Below are 12,467 nucleotides of genomic sequence, written 5' to 3'. Positions count from 1 at the left end.
ATCTCACACTCTTACCACTATACCACACTAGCTGTCTCTACTGATTCTCATAAAACCACTGCATTTATGGTGTATTTGCTTCTTTTTTTTTAAGTGACTAAGTGCTTGATAGTCATTGATGGATAACTTTTGTTTTTGATGTGCTACATACATACTGTTTGACTAACAAAAAACATTCATGCTTTTCCAAAGTCAATAGTCTGAAGGTAATCTTTATTTTAAGTGTACACTTAGAACATTTCAGAAGAGTTTTTACAAAACAAATCTGTCTCACAATGGATCCCCCCCCCCATAACCTACAGCTTCATACAGGAACCCAGAAGTCATCTATTTGTCTGAATATACTTAGGAATTGCTCTGTCACTTTGGAAAAAGTAAAATCCTGAAGGCTGGTGAGGCACAAGCAACGTCTAGAGAAAATGTGATTAATATTTAGAATAGGATCCATGGCTTTTGGCACTTCATGCAGCTGTCTCCTGGCTGTGGTGCTAAAGCTCCTACACCCCCGACCCGTGGGATGCCTACCTTCATCACAGAGGCTCACAGAACGGAACCACTGGGCTTCCACAATTGCTCAGCATTGAGCTACGAACAGTTTAACTTTATGGTGATTGATTTACACGTCCATGTAAATGTAAAGAAATTAGTTTTAAAGATTAACCTTACTGGTTGCATTTAATCCAACAACCCATTATTACAACCTGTAAAGAAGAATGTAGGTTTGCAGTGATGGCATAACTTTGGCTGAAATGTAATGGAGTCCAGCAGACTAGTACACAAAGGTGCAGAATATTTTTGTAATATTACAAACACACCAGTTTTGTTAACAGATTGCCTGTCTGCACATAAAAAATGATTACAGTCCTCGGAGGAAGCATAGTAATGCACACTGTTTTGTGATAAAGATACGGCTGCAGGTGGCACACTAAAAACATTCTGATGGCAAAGATCCAGTCACACCAATCTAAATATAAATGATTGAACTCAATTTTACTAAAAGTGCAAAATGCTCTTCAGTCAACCATCCAATGTATGATTTAATGGCATAAATAATTATTTTACACCAAATAAGATACTCATGTACAGTAACTATCTAGAAAACAAACAAACAGCCAACTGTTGTGGCACTGTAAACACAACGCAGCAGTCCTTCATGACCCAAGCTCACTTCAGAGCTGTAGTCCCAAATGGGTCCACAACAAGTTGGATCAACCAAAATGATTTTGTGGAAAGAAGGATTTCTACTCACAGAGAGTGAGCTCTCTCCCTGCTCCTTGGCGGTGGAGCACCCCCTAAAGCAGCATGCTGCAGTAAAAGGTGAGGAATTATGTGGGTAGAAATCCTAATGTGGTCCATATAGAAACCCTGGAGATCTAAGAAATTCCTCATTGGATCCCTCTGCACAAGGAGCCTTCTGTCAACATAAGCCTCCTTGCACAAGAGGAAAGCACAACCATTAGCAGAACAGACCTGCAGGATGCATAAGCTGCCTATTCACCTTGCAGGAAGGGTGATCAAATTCTGGAACAACAGCAGCAAAGACGCACCCCTTCTATTTGTCCCGTTTTTTCATATCAGAAATAAATTGAGGTGGAGGGAGCTTCTGATAAAGTGTCTGTACACGTACTATACATCTAATGCCCAAATTGCAGGACACTGAATCCATCCAGTTTCCTGCCAGCATCACAATTAGTGATATTTTAAAATGCTTTCTAAAATGGACAATGGTTAAAAATCCAGAATGCATGTGGCATCTGGAGGGTGGGGGGAAGAGGAGAGGGGGAATTCAAGTATCAGACTTCGAAATCTTCAGACCAAACTTATACTTGCTTACTATTCTACTCAAGTGCAGAACTGTGTCCTTGGCAAGGAAAGCTATTTTTATGAATGTAGACCAACTGTCTGTCACAAGTAAGGTGAAAGGATGACATTTAATTTGCCGCATCATCCCTTTCCCAAGGGATAATCTGAAGTTCTTTGGCTATCCTCTCGGCTAGAACTTGGCTGTTTGCTGCAATTATTCTTCTTGACATCAAATCAAATGGTCCACCTACATGAGAAGAGAGACACATTATTTGTGGCACCAAATCCAACTAAAGCTCTGTTACACTGTTGGCAGTAAGTACATGGTTGTATTCCATATATTATTCTGTTTTAGTTCACTGTGCTCTAATTCTGTAATCCAGCTGCATACTGCAGTTTTCATACTGTTCTTGCATTGTTTTAATGGTATCAATCCACCTGGAGTTTCAGTGAGAGATAAATGGACATTGAACTGGAAAGCACCACCACTAATGGAACGGACCCAGAGGATCCAACCCACAATGAGGAAATGCAAGGCAGCTCTGCACTTTGGTAGTAGTCTTCAAGTAATTCTGTTCAAGGCAACTTTTACAACCTGAAGCCCTGTAATCTGCAGAGGTCACCGATAAGAGACACACAGCCATTGAAGATAAGTCTGTCCTTTAAAGGGAGGCAGTGTGCATCAGCTCAAAGAACTTTTTAGAAGCTCTGAATCTCTGAATGACTCTGAAAGAGTTGGATGAGCATCAACTTTCAGCATGAAAGGCTGAATGTGTACGCTGGCACAGGAGGGCAAACATTCCACATACAACCACTACAAATCTGGAGCACCTACACAAATTAGATTTGCCCACACCCCACTGAATGGTACCAAGACACAGTTAAATGCATACATGTCTCCTGATAGTCAAAGAGTTGTTGCATTCTTTGAGTTTGATCTTAAACACTGGAAACACAGCAGCACCTACAGAACTTTCCCAGTTACGTTTCCCCAAACAGCATTTTGTGCTCACCAAAATCTTGCAGGGGAAGGGATGCTGGGGAATAGTGTGGGGTTGGGGTTCGAAGTATTTATAATGTGTTAAACAATTAAACAAAGCATAGCATCCAACATTTTGTTCGCTAACTATCTGTAGGAGATATGCCAGTGTCCCACATGTTTCTTGTGCTTTACCTGAGACATCAAGCAGGACTCCACCAGCTTCTGTAATGATGATTCCAGCTCCTGCCATATCCCAGCAATGAATCCCCATCTCATAATAGGCATCTGCTCCTCCTGTTGCCACCAAACACATATTTATAGCTGCTGTCCCGACTGCTCTAATCCTAAAACAGGGAACATGCATTACTAAAAAAAAAAAAAAAAAAAAGGTTGTGCATTATTATGCCTGAGGAAGTCATCTGGAATACCAATGTGGAAAATGATCTGAAGTACTTTCAGCCAACCTCTGCCAATGGAACAAGAGCCCTCTCTCCAAGGTCCCATGGAATGCTTCTTCTGGGGACAAGGGTGAACTGGGGTTCTGTAGTACAGTGGTCCCCAACCTTTATTAGGCTGGGGACCGGCAGGGCATCGGGCCGCGCCCGCGCGGGCCACGCCCACGCTTCGGGCCACGCCCACGCTTCGGGCCACGCCCACGCTTCGAGCCGCGCCCGCGGATCGGGCCTCGTGGGCGCGGCCTGCACGGGCGCGGCCCTGATTCCCTCTCCCCGCAGTAAGAAGCTTCCCGGGCCGCAAGATTGCGGCCTGGGAAGTTTTTTACTGCGGGGGGGGGGGGGCGGGGAGAGGGAGCCGCGGCCCGGCGCCGGGCCGTGGCCCGCAGGTTGGGGACCACTGCTGTAGTAGAACTTGGCAAAACAACAACAACAAAAAACAAAAACAAAAAACAAAGCCCCTCTCCTCTCAGCAGAAGTGGCCTATACCAGCGGCAATAGACATTTTATTCCAACCCATTATCAGCATGTTATTGATCACAGTCACAACCACAGTGATCAAATCATTCATTCGCCTTTGTATTGTCGTTATATTCATATTTTATGCTTTCCAATCTTAAATTCTATTTTTAGAACTACGTCTGCCATGCTCAAAACAGACCACTGTAAGATATGTGTCTAATGGTGCTGTCAACAAGCAACCTATGGTCCAGAGCATTGCAAGGAAAGAAGGAGTTCATTCAAAAGAAGTCGAAATCCCTACAGCAATGCCCCCTTCTGCTGATTCACATTTGTCTCCTATCCTAAATACTTCTATTTATTGCTCTTGTATAATATCCCCCCAATACCTTGAAGACAGGAGACACGTGGTTTTTATTTTCAATTAAGTATTTCTATCCCACTCTCTCAAACAAACCAATATTGAAAGCAGCTTACAAAAGGAGAACAAGTCCCCTACAATGCTACTGCTCCTGTTCCAGCCCAAGCAAGCAGCATACCAAAGCTGGAAAGATTTGCCTTTGGGTTCCTGAGCATATTGGGGGGAGGCATTCTTTTATGCCCTGGGCCACACCTATTGGTTAAGAAGCAACTTGTTGCGTAATTCTAAACAGAGTTACACTCCTTAAGTTCAATGGGCTTAGAAGGGTGTGATGCTGCTTAAGAGGGCACTATTGAAAGTATAACCCTAAGTACAAATGAGATTTTTAAAAAGAATTGTAAAAGATGACATACCCATGTATAGGAATGCTGAGAAGCCTTTGCATATTAGAAAGAACAGTTTTTAAAACCTCTGGTTCACGGTTGGAACCCAGCTCAGACACTATGAGCGCTTTTGTAATATCTGGGGGGAAATGGCAAAAATAAAGGTATCTACTGTATACTCAATTTATTTTTGTTCATATAGAACACAATAAATAATAGAAAAGTACCATCAGTCATTTTAAGAAAGGTGCCAACAAAACATTATTCCATTCTGTGCATAATACCACAAAAGATGCCAAAAATATGGTTTGTCCTGCTGTTATCTATGATACTGCTGCAACCCCCCTTGTCATTCAACAAGGATCTGAAAAGGAAGCCAACAGGGTCTTAATAAGAACCAGCCCTACTGCACCAGTTAGACTTACAGATCCAGGATCATTTATGTCCCACAGGGTTCTACCCATTTCCCCCCATTGTCTCCTGCTGGGTTGTAGTCAGGCACAAATAAAATGACAAGTGAGGCTGCAGGATAATTTGATCTCACTATGTTTTGTTCACACAAGCTATTTCCTATTCAGGATCAAGCTCAGAGAACCCACTTTTGCCTCTCAGCCCTTGTTGCTAGCCTTGTACACAGTCTGCATAGATTTTTTCCCAACTGAATCAATTATTAGAGCAGAAGCTACAAACATGTAACTGATTGGACATGCTCCCCCCACCCCATTTCTTTTTAAAAGATGCAGTCCTTCATAGCATAAGAAGAGAGGAATATGTTGGGAAAAATATGTAATCAGGAATCTATTGGCAGGATAGGATGGTAATGGCATGCACAAAAATTCATTCTACTAGACAACCCCCGTGTTGTGTTAATTCTGAGAGACAGGTTGAAGAAAAAAACACTCCTGCCATTGGTTCTTTGGTTGCCAGCTAGATTCCATCAGCTGAAATATATTTTGTCCAAACTTGGCTTTTCACATCTATTAGCCTGTTACTCCTTCCACATTTTATAAAACAAAACACAAAATAAAAGCCTCACCTTGTTGTTGTGATACGTGGATCTTTTGCCCGTTACAAAATGCACCTTTCCCTTTCCTAGCAGTGTACATCTTGTCTTCCACGCAGCTAAACACAACTCCAAATTCCATCTGCCGTCAGGAAAATGCAATGCTTTAGTGTTTTTAATAAACAAACACACAAAGCTATATTCTGGAGATAAGCTGGGATGGAAACTTTTCTACTAAAATAACCCAACTAATTACCTTTTTCTTTACTACAAAGCCAATGGAAACTGCTACAAAGGGAAACCTGAAAAAACAAAGATATAAATACATTGCACTTAGTATAAAAATTATATATTTGAATTTGTAAGGAAAAATTATGGAAATTTGCAACTCTAATATTGTCTCTGTATCAAGAACAAGCCCTTCCCCCAACCCCAAGATCATTCCACAACACAGCCCTCTTGCTTTGACTGGTAAAATAAGATATGGAAATAGGTGACAATATTGTGGGAGATGTAGATGCATACCTGTGAACAAAGTTAGTCGTTCCATCAATAGGATCAATAATCCAGGTGGGATTGTCAGTTAGAATACTTCCTGCACCAGCTGCAACAGATTCTTCGCCAATAAAACTAGAGTGAACAAATTTTTTTTTAAAGTTTAGCTGCAAGATTGCATAACATGCAAATCTTTTTTACATGAGCTACTCAGATCCCTAAAATGTAAAGTCAGCTCCAGATCCCTGAAGGCAGGAGTGTCAAGACCACCAAAAAGCCTCCTGGATCAGTCTGCATCAGTCTGCCCCGCAACAAAAAAAGTTGCAGTCATATCTGATGTGCAAGGGAAGGGTGTTCATTGAAAATTCCTTGGTGAATCAAGCCCCCCTTGCTCTCAAGGAGACTGCATAGTAACTTCAGAAGTTGAAGCAAAACACAAAGCTAAGTGCAATATCAGGTTGCATTTTGAAGTATATATCTATATGTTTCTTTTGTTTTTCTACTTATCTCCCGTGTTAAAAACCCTGATTTGTGTCAGCCTACTGATCAAAAGTGCATTATTGTTTTAGCAAGTTATACGTTCCTCATTTTATGATATTAATTCATTGGGTTTAGAGATTGTTGTTGATGTTCAAGAGATGGTAAAAGAATTTCAATAATTCAAACACTTTGCTTTAAAAAAAACCCCAGATTTTAATCCTCCTGCCCAGGGTCCTCTTAGTAGAACCCCCTTCCCCCCATTACCAGAATTGTCCTGACAATATGAATGTAATTATAGTTGAACTACTGATCCTGGTTTTGTCCAAATACTGCATATATGGCCAATTTTTCTATTCCAAGAGACATAAAAACAAAGAATAACCATTTGATTTTTATGCCAGGTAAATCCAGACATACAGACAAGCCTCTACTCCAGGGGTAGTCAAACTGCGGCCCTCCAGATGTCCATGGACTACAATTCCCAGGAGCCCCCTGCCAGCAAATGCATTTGCTGGCAGGGGGCTCCTGGGAATTGTAGTCCATGGACATCTGGAGGGCCGCAGTTTGACTACCCCTGCTCTACTCTAAAAGATAACAGCACTAAAAATTTAGCTCTGGGTCAAATAGATCAGTTGACTAGCAAGAGGCCAATTTCATAGATTAGGGTGTTTGATTGCTCAGAGGTGTGCCTCATCTGGCTAATTCTAGGCTTGCCATGATTTGCTCTTTTTCAGCATAACCATTTCCAATCTTGTACCCTACATATATGCCTCAGAACTATGTTATAGAACAGGGGTAGTTTCTGTGACAGGTGCTTCCTATGGCCATTCGGCTGCCAGCTTCCTGCTGGTGAGCTAGACCAGAAACAGAGAAAGTTTATACAGTGAAGACCTTATATAATTGCTCATAAAAGCTTTCTGTTCCACAGGCTCTCTGCAGCCTGTCCTGTTCTCATAATCATCACAGGTAGGGGTAGTCAAACTGCGGCCCTCCAGATGTCTATGGACTACAATTCCCAGGAGTTCCTAGCATTCGCTGGCAGGGGGCTCCAGGGAATTGTAGTCCATGGACATCTGGAGGGCCGCAGTTTGACTACCCCTGTTATAGAACTATACAGCTTCCTTCATGCTGTTTCTGCAAAGAGACATCCTCTCGTTTCAAAAAAACAAATAAATGTTGAGTCATCGCATCATTACAGTTCCAAATTATACTGTTCAGTAACTAGAAACCATTACTTTTATTTACAGTTATTCAAAGCATTTGCATCTACAACCAATCAAGGGGATCCTTCTTTTTGAAAACTGGGGAATCTGAGTGTCAGCTGCTATGATTCTACTCTGCTGCATGTAGCTATTTGAGCCGCTTTCTCTCTTTTTTACTCATACTGCTATTTTTTACTGATGGTGAGTGTTAAATGAACACTGACTCTGCAAACATGTTTATTCTAAATAAATTTTTAAAAAATCAACAGTGAAAGGCCACAAAATCAAAATATAAAACTTTCTGGGCAATGAAGCAAATCATCTGAAATAACAGGTAAAGTCAATGCAGACTTTTGCTAAATAAGCCCAGGCAATTATTTCTAGAATATATTTGTAGGAAAATGGTTTGCAAGGAGCAAACTAGAACTTTCAGTGAGTGCAACTTTAAGGATGTTGCTTTCACTGTGTTAACCTGAACATCCTTCACAATAATTCACACTTTTCAGATGCTTTTCACTGATCATAAAACTAGAGTTCATAAATATTCAGTACCTGTGAGAAGGATATTTTTCTTTTATTGAAGAAATAATCATGTTTTCCACTTTCTGATCAGTGACTGTCACTAGATCTGCAGGAGAGCTTTTAACCATGACAGCTATTTCCTCCTTCAGTGCCTCACAGATTACCTGTAAATAAATACTCTATGTGACTTTTTTGGAAAGCAGCAGATATTATGGCCTTTAATAATGCAGATAAACAACACAATGCACTTTGCTAAGACAGCGGCAACCAAACGTTTCCTTCAGAACAGTAAATAACCCTCTACCTCTCCATCTAAAGAAGTATGCATGCACATGAAAGCTTACACCCAGAATTAAACTGTAGTGGTTTTAAAAGTTGCCACTGGACTCAAACTTAGTTCCCTTACCTTTCCAGCTTTTCTTGCTAAAGTAACGGCATAGTCCATGCATTCTTGCCAAGGATCAGCCATTGTAAAATCTACTTTTACCTAGGCAACAATGTGCAGAAGCAAAAACATCACATCACACATACAATAAAATACTGATTATGTGATTAAAATTTTAACAAACTCTGCTTTCTTCTGTTGAAATATGCAAATTATCAATAACATTAATTCCAGAAAAAACACTATTTTGTCTTACTGGTGCTTTAGCTACACTTTTGGTTCCCATTGTCTACTTAAGATGCTCTGTTTCAAAACTGTTTCAAGATGGTGCTCTTATGCACACCTGGGCCAGGTAACACTGAGCAGGGTATATAAATGTGGCTGGCCAGAGAGTCAGGCTGCAAATATTCTTAAAGTCTTCAGAGAAAACTACGATATGGCTGGTATATGAGGCCAACAGATACAGCATACAGCCACACCGTCCAATTTACTTAATCAAGTAAATGTTTCTATATAAAAGCGTAAAATGCAGTTAGTCAGTCTTTGCCCAGAAGCACTAAAATGGCAGAATGTAATAAATAAGCTGTATAATTTATGAACTGCATAATACTCCTCAACATATTTACTCATAAGGAACTCTCAGAGAGTGTGCCTAGGCAGAATTATTCACAGCCACCATGTACCTTGATCTCTGTCCCCATTCATACCACCCAGGGCCAACCCAAACATTATATGAAAGCAAATTACATGATTTACCGAGATTTATGCATCCCTCCCTAAGTGATCAGGACCCTCTGATTGTGCTCTCCCACCTTAGCAGTCCTCATCTTAGAGCTTCAACCTAGCACTCTGATTTTAAACCTGCTGGATTTGAAGTTAAACTCCATAATCTTCAATAGGGTTTGCCTCCAAGTATAGCTTCAAACCCAATCAGAGAATGTTAAAACATGAGTGTAAGCATGATTCGAAATAGGAGATGTTTTGGTTCATTACGTAACTTACCAAAATGCAAGTTTTACAAAGAAAAGATATTTCAGTAAGATTACTGTTCATTTTGAAACATAGTATAACAAGGAAGTGGCCCCCAGAAATCCCTTCCTCCCCTCTTCTTCTGCCTGTACTTCCCTTCCTGCTAACCTGACTAATTGCCTGGTTCCTCCCTTACCTATTTCGCTGCACCTTCAAATCCCATCCTCCAAACCATCTATTCATTATCCCCCCCTGCTGCCAGCCCCCCCCCCGCCAGGAGTCCCAATAACAAGATTCCCTTCCAACGTGCCCACTGCTTAGATTATCTCCCAGTTGGTTCTTTGCTTTAAAAGCAAAATAAAAACACTTCATAATATCTCTCACTGTGGGATTTATTTTTGTGATACATGCATGAGTTATTTTTCCCTTGGGAATAAGTAAGCACCCACTCTTAAAGCATTTTGTATATTTGCACAAACCTGAGGATTATCCTGGAGTTACAGAAAGAGGTATCCACACCCTGGGTATTCCCACCTCTGAATTTTTGATCAGTAAAATGGAGGTACCCATTGGAATTAGATTCATGCTACAGCATTGCTTTACACCCCTGGGCCACTTAAAGCTTAGCCTTCACTATACACTTAAGACTTCATTCCTATTTCATAAGTTTTTAAACAAGACCAGCACTGGCGAGTAAGACTGGACAATTTCAAGAGCTAAGAAATAAGGGCTCTATTAGCTAAAATTTTCAGAGGCAAATCAGATGGCAGCAGGTTTCAATTACAAGCAGGAGAAAATGATTAACCCAAGCAATAATATGACATTGCAGTTAATGAAAGTTGAAAATACAACATTATAACACAAGAAACTGAGGAAACCCATGAGTGAAGAATTACCTTCTTCCTGAAAAAAACAGAAAAATCCACCTGATTGCTTAATTTAATGATGTCTAAGAATTTTAAAGTGCTCTCTTCAAGGCTTGGTTCTCAGGAATTTAGATGACTGTTCTTGTCTTCCTTCTGGAAATTAATATTGGTCATTTAGAATATCTCAGCATATCTCCTCCACTGAAAGACTATGGTGACACATAGCTGCCTTCTGTTTAATGCCAGCAACATCTCTATTGTTCTCATCTTCTTTTGCAACCACCTGTTGCATATATGAAAATCAATGAGTGCAACCAAGCCTTAAACAGTTATTTGGAGGAATGCATTTAGAGGCTACACCTTTACATCTGTCCCTGTAATCCTCCAACAGTAGCAATTATCAGGTGATAACTTCTAGTTACATGCCATGAAAAGCTTTGTCCACTGAATACCAAACTTCTGTTGACATGGGAGCAAACCATGCTGTTTTCCTCTCCTAAGTAGCTGGCAACCCAAGTATCACTAGGACTCCAGTTCTAAAAAAGAAAGCTGCTTCTGTGTCTGGCAAGATTGGTCTGCCATTTTTCAGCTTCTCCAGATTGTCAAGCTGAAATTAAGGGGACAACAAAAGGTGAATCGTTTTGTAAGTATGGACTACACCTTTCCTCATATGTTATATGATACTGGGCAGATGCAGAGAAAATCTTCTATATAAGTATAATATAATGAAGCCTATGTTACAGATTCCTGCAACTGGATGGGACCTGCCTGAATGAATCATGTTCACACACTTGCAGACATATGCGAACTGATAGCTAAGTAAAGTTCATTAAGCAAACCCGGAGAAAGACAAGACAACCTTGGCTGGCAAAAACACACAAAAAAGAGAGAGGTTGCTTTTGAGGTTATTAGAAATGAATGACTATAGATTCCTTTGGACCCATGAACCATTACTGTATTTTCTGCTCTGCCTTTCTCCTCAAAGGACACCCTTTCAGCAGCTAGCATCATTCTCTTTTCCTCCATTTTATCATCACAACAACCCTATGAGGGACTGAGAGTGTATGATTACCACAAGGTCACTCAGCAGAGGCCAGATTTGAAGTTGGGTCTCCCAGATCCTACTGATACGACAACATACTGGCTCTAAGCATGTTAAAAATGAAACTTGTATATTAAGAGGCAGTTCAACTGGAACAACGATGAACCACAGTTTATACAATCTTATTATTGTTACTATTGTTTCCGGTGCTTCTATGTTTTTAGCATATTTTACTTTGTAAGGAGTCTCAAGAAGGTTCCCTAGAGAAAACGAGGCCACTCCTGATGGACTGAGGACCACGGGGCTGTCCCTCCTCTGCTGCAGGGCCCTGTTCAGGCCTCGCCTAGGCCCCCTCAGCCCCAGCTAACCCTTGGAGATGTGACCCTCTCCAAGGAGATGTCCTCGGGAAGAAGGAGTTGCTCAGAAGCTCTTCTTGCAACATACGGATCAGGCTTGCGGTCGACAAGGATTCAGACGATCTGTTTTTTTACACTCCGCTTTTCACTAATCAAACGAAGCCTCTGAGTGGCTTACAATCACTTTCCCTTCCTCTCCCCCTGTGAGGTAGGTGGGGCTGAAAGAGCTCTGAGAGAACTGGGTCTGGCCGAAGTGGAGGAGGCGGCCTCGCCCCCAAGCGGATTCTGTTCCGAAACAGAAAGAGCAACTCCGCGCCGGCCCCAAAAAGCACCGCAGCCCAGCAAAGGGGGAGCCCCAGCGGCGCCCCCCCCCCCACGAGCAGGAGGCGTGGCCATGTCGGCTTCCCTTCGCCCCTCCCTCTGCAAAGCGGCCAGTTCCTCATTCAGAACCCCCTCCCCTCCCGGCGGCCAGCACGCGCAGCTCTTCCCAAAGCGGCGACTTACCAGGAGACGGGGGGGGGGGGGGGAGGGGAGTGACTTCCTCGGACCTCCAAGGACAGGGTTCGGCGAAACGGCCCCGCTGCCCTTCTCCGGCCGCCGAACTAGGAAAGCCGGCTTCAGAGCCTGGCACCACGTGACAGCCTCCACATCACTACTGCGCAGGATCTAACAGTCCATTCTCCCCCCTCCCCTCCCTTGCCTCAGGC

The 12,467-nt window shown here is 42.0% G+C and overlaps 1 protein-coding gene across 3 annotated transcripts; it reads right to left on the bottom strand.

Annotated features, from left to right (window-relative positions):
• Positions 1 to 192: 192 nt before the first annotated feature.
• Positions 193 to 12,467, bottom strand: IMPA1 (inositol monophosphatase 1). 3 transcript variants are annotated; one of them, XM_077352036.1, is made up of 10 exons: positions 12,265 to 12,466; positions 10,393 to 10,515; positions 8,549 to 8,629; positions 8,173 to 8,306; positions 5,969 to 6,073; positions 5,700 to 5,745; positions 5,477 to 5,585; positions 4,471 to 4,579; positions 2,978 to 3,129; positions 193 to 2,050 (listed from the first exon to the last, which is right to left on the bottom strand). In XM_077352036.1, the coding sequence occupies exons 3-10, from the start codon at positions 8,609 to 8,611 to the stop codon at positions 1,932 to 1,934; spliced, it is 837 nt and encodes a 278-aa protein (XP_077208151.1). In that variant the 5' UTR covers positions 8,612 to 8,629; positions 10,393 to 10,515; positions 12,265 to 12,466; the 3' UTR covers positions 193 to 1,931. The 3 variants fall into 3 exon arrangements, with proteins under 3 accessions (XP_077208151.1, XP_077208152.1, XP_077208150.1); XM_077352037.1 differs by lacking the exon at positions 10,393 to 10,515 and having other exon boundaries at positions 12,265 to 12,467; XM_077352035.1 differs by lacking the exon at positions 12,265 to 12,466 and having other exon boundaries at positions 10,393 to 11,596.

Source organism: Paroedura picta, chromosome 9 (genome assembly GCF_049243985.1).
Source record: "Paroedura picta isolate Pp20150507F chromosome 9, Ppicta_v3.0, whole genome shotgun sequence".
NCBI lineage: Eukaryota > Metazoa > Chordata > Lepidosauria > Squamata > Gekkonidae > Paroedura > Paroedura picta.
This window is presented reverse-complemented; position numbering and strand designations above follow the sequence as displayed.

Bases quoted from the DNA above. Each gene is read 5' to 3' on its own strand.
- IMPA1 (XM_077352037.1), bottom strand. From the start codon at position 8,611: ATGGCTGATCCTTGGCAAGAATGCATGGACTATGCCGTTACTTTAGCA. The intron at 5,746-5,968 runs GTATGCATCTAC...TTGTTTTTTCAG, and splicing joins ACGACTAACTTTGTTCACAG to GTTTCCCTTTGTAGCAGTTT. The intron at 5,586-5,699 runs GTAATTAGTTGG...TCCTGACGGCAG, and splicing joins GCTTTGTAGTAAAGAAAAAG to ATGGAATTTGGAGTTGTGTT.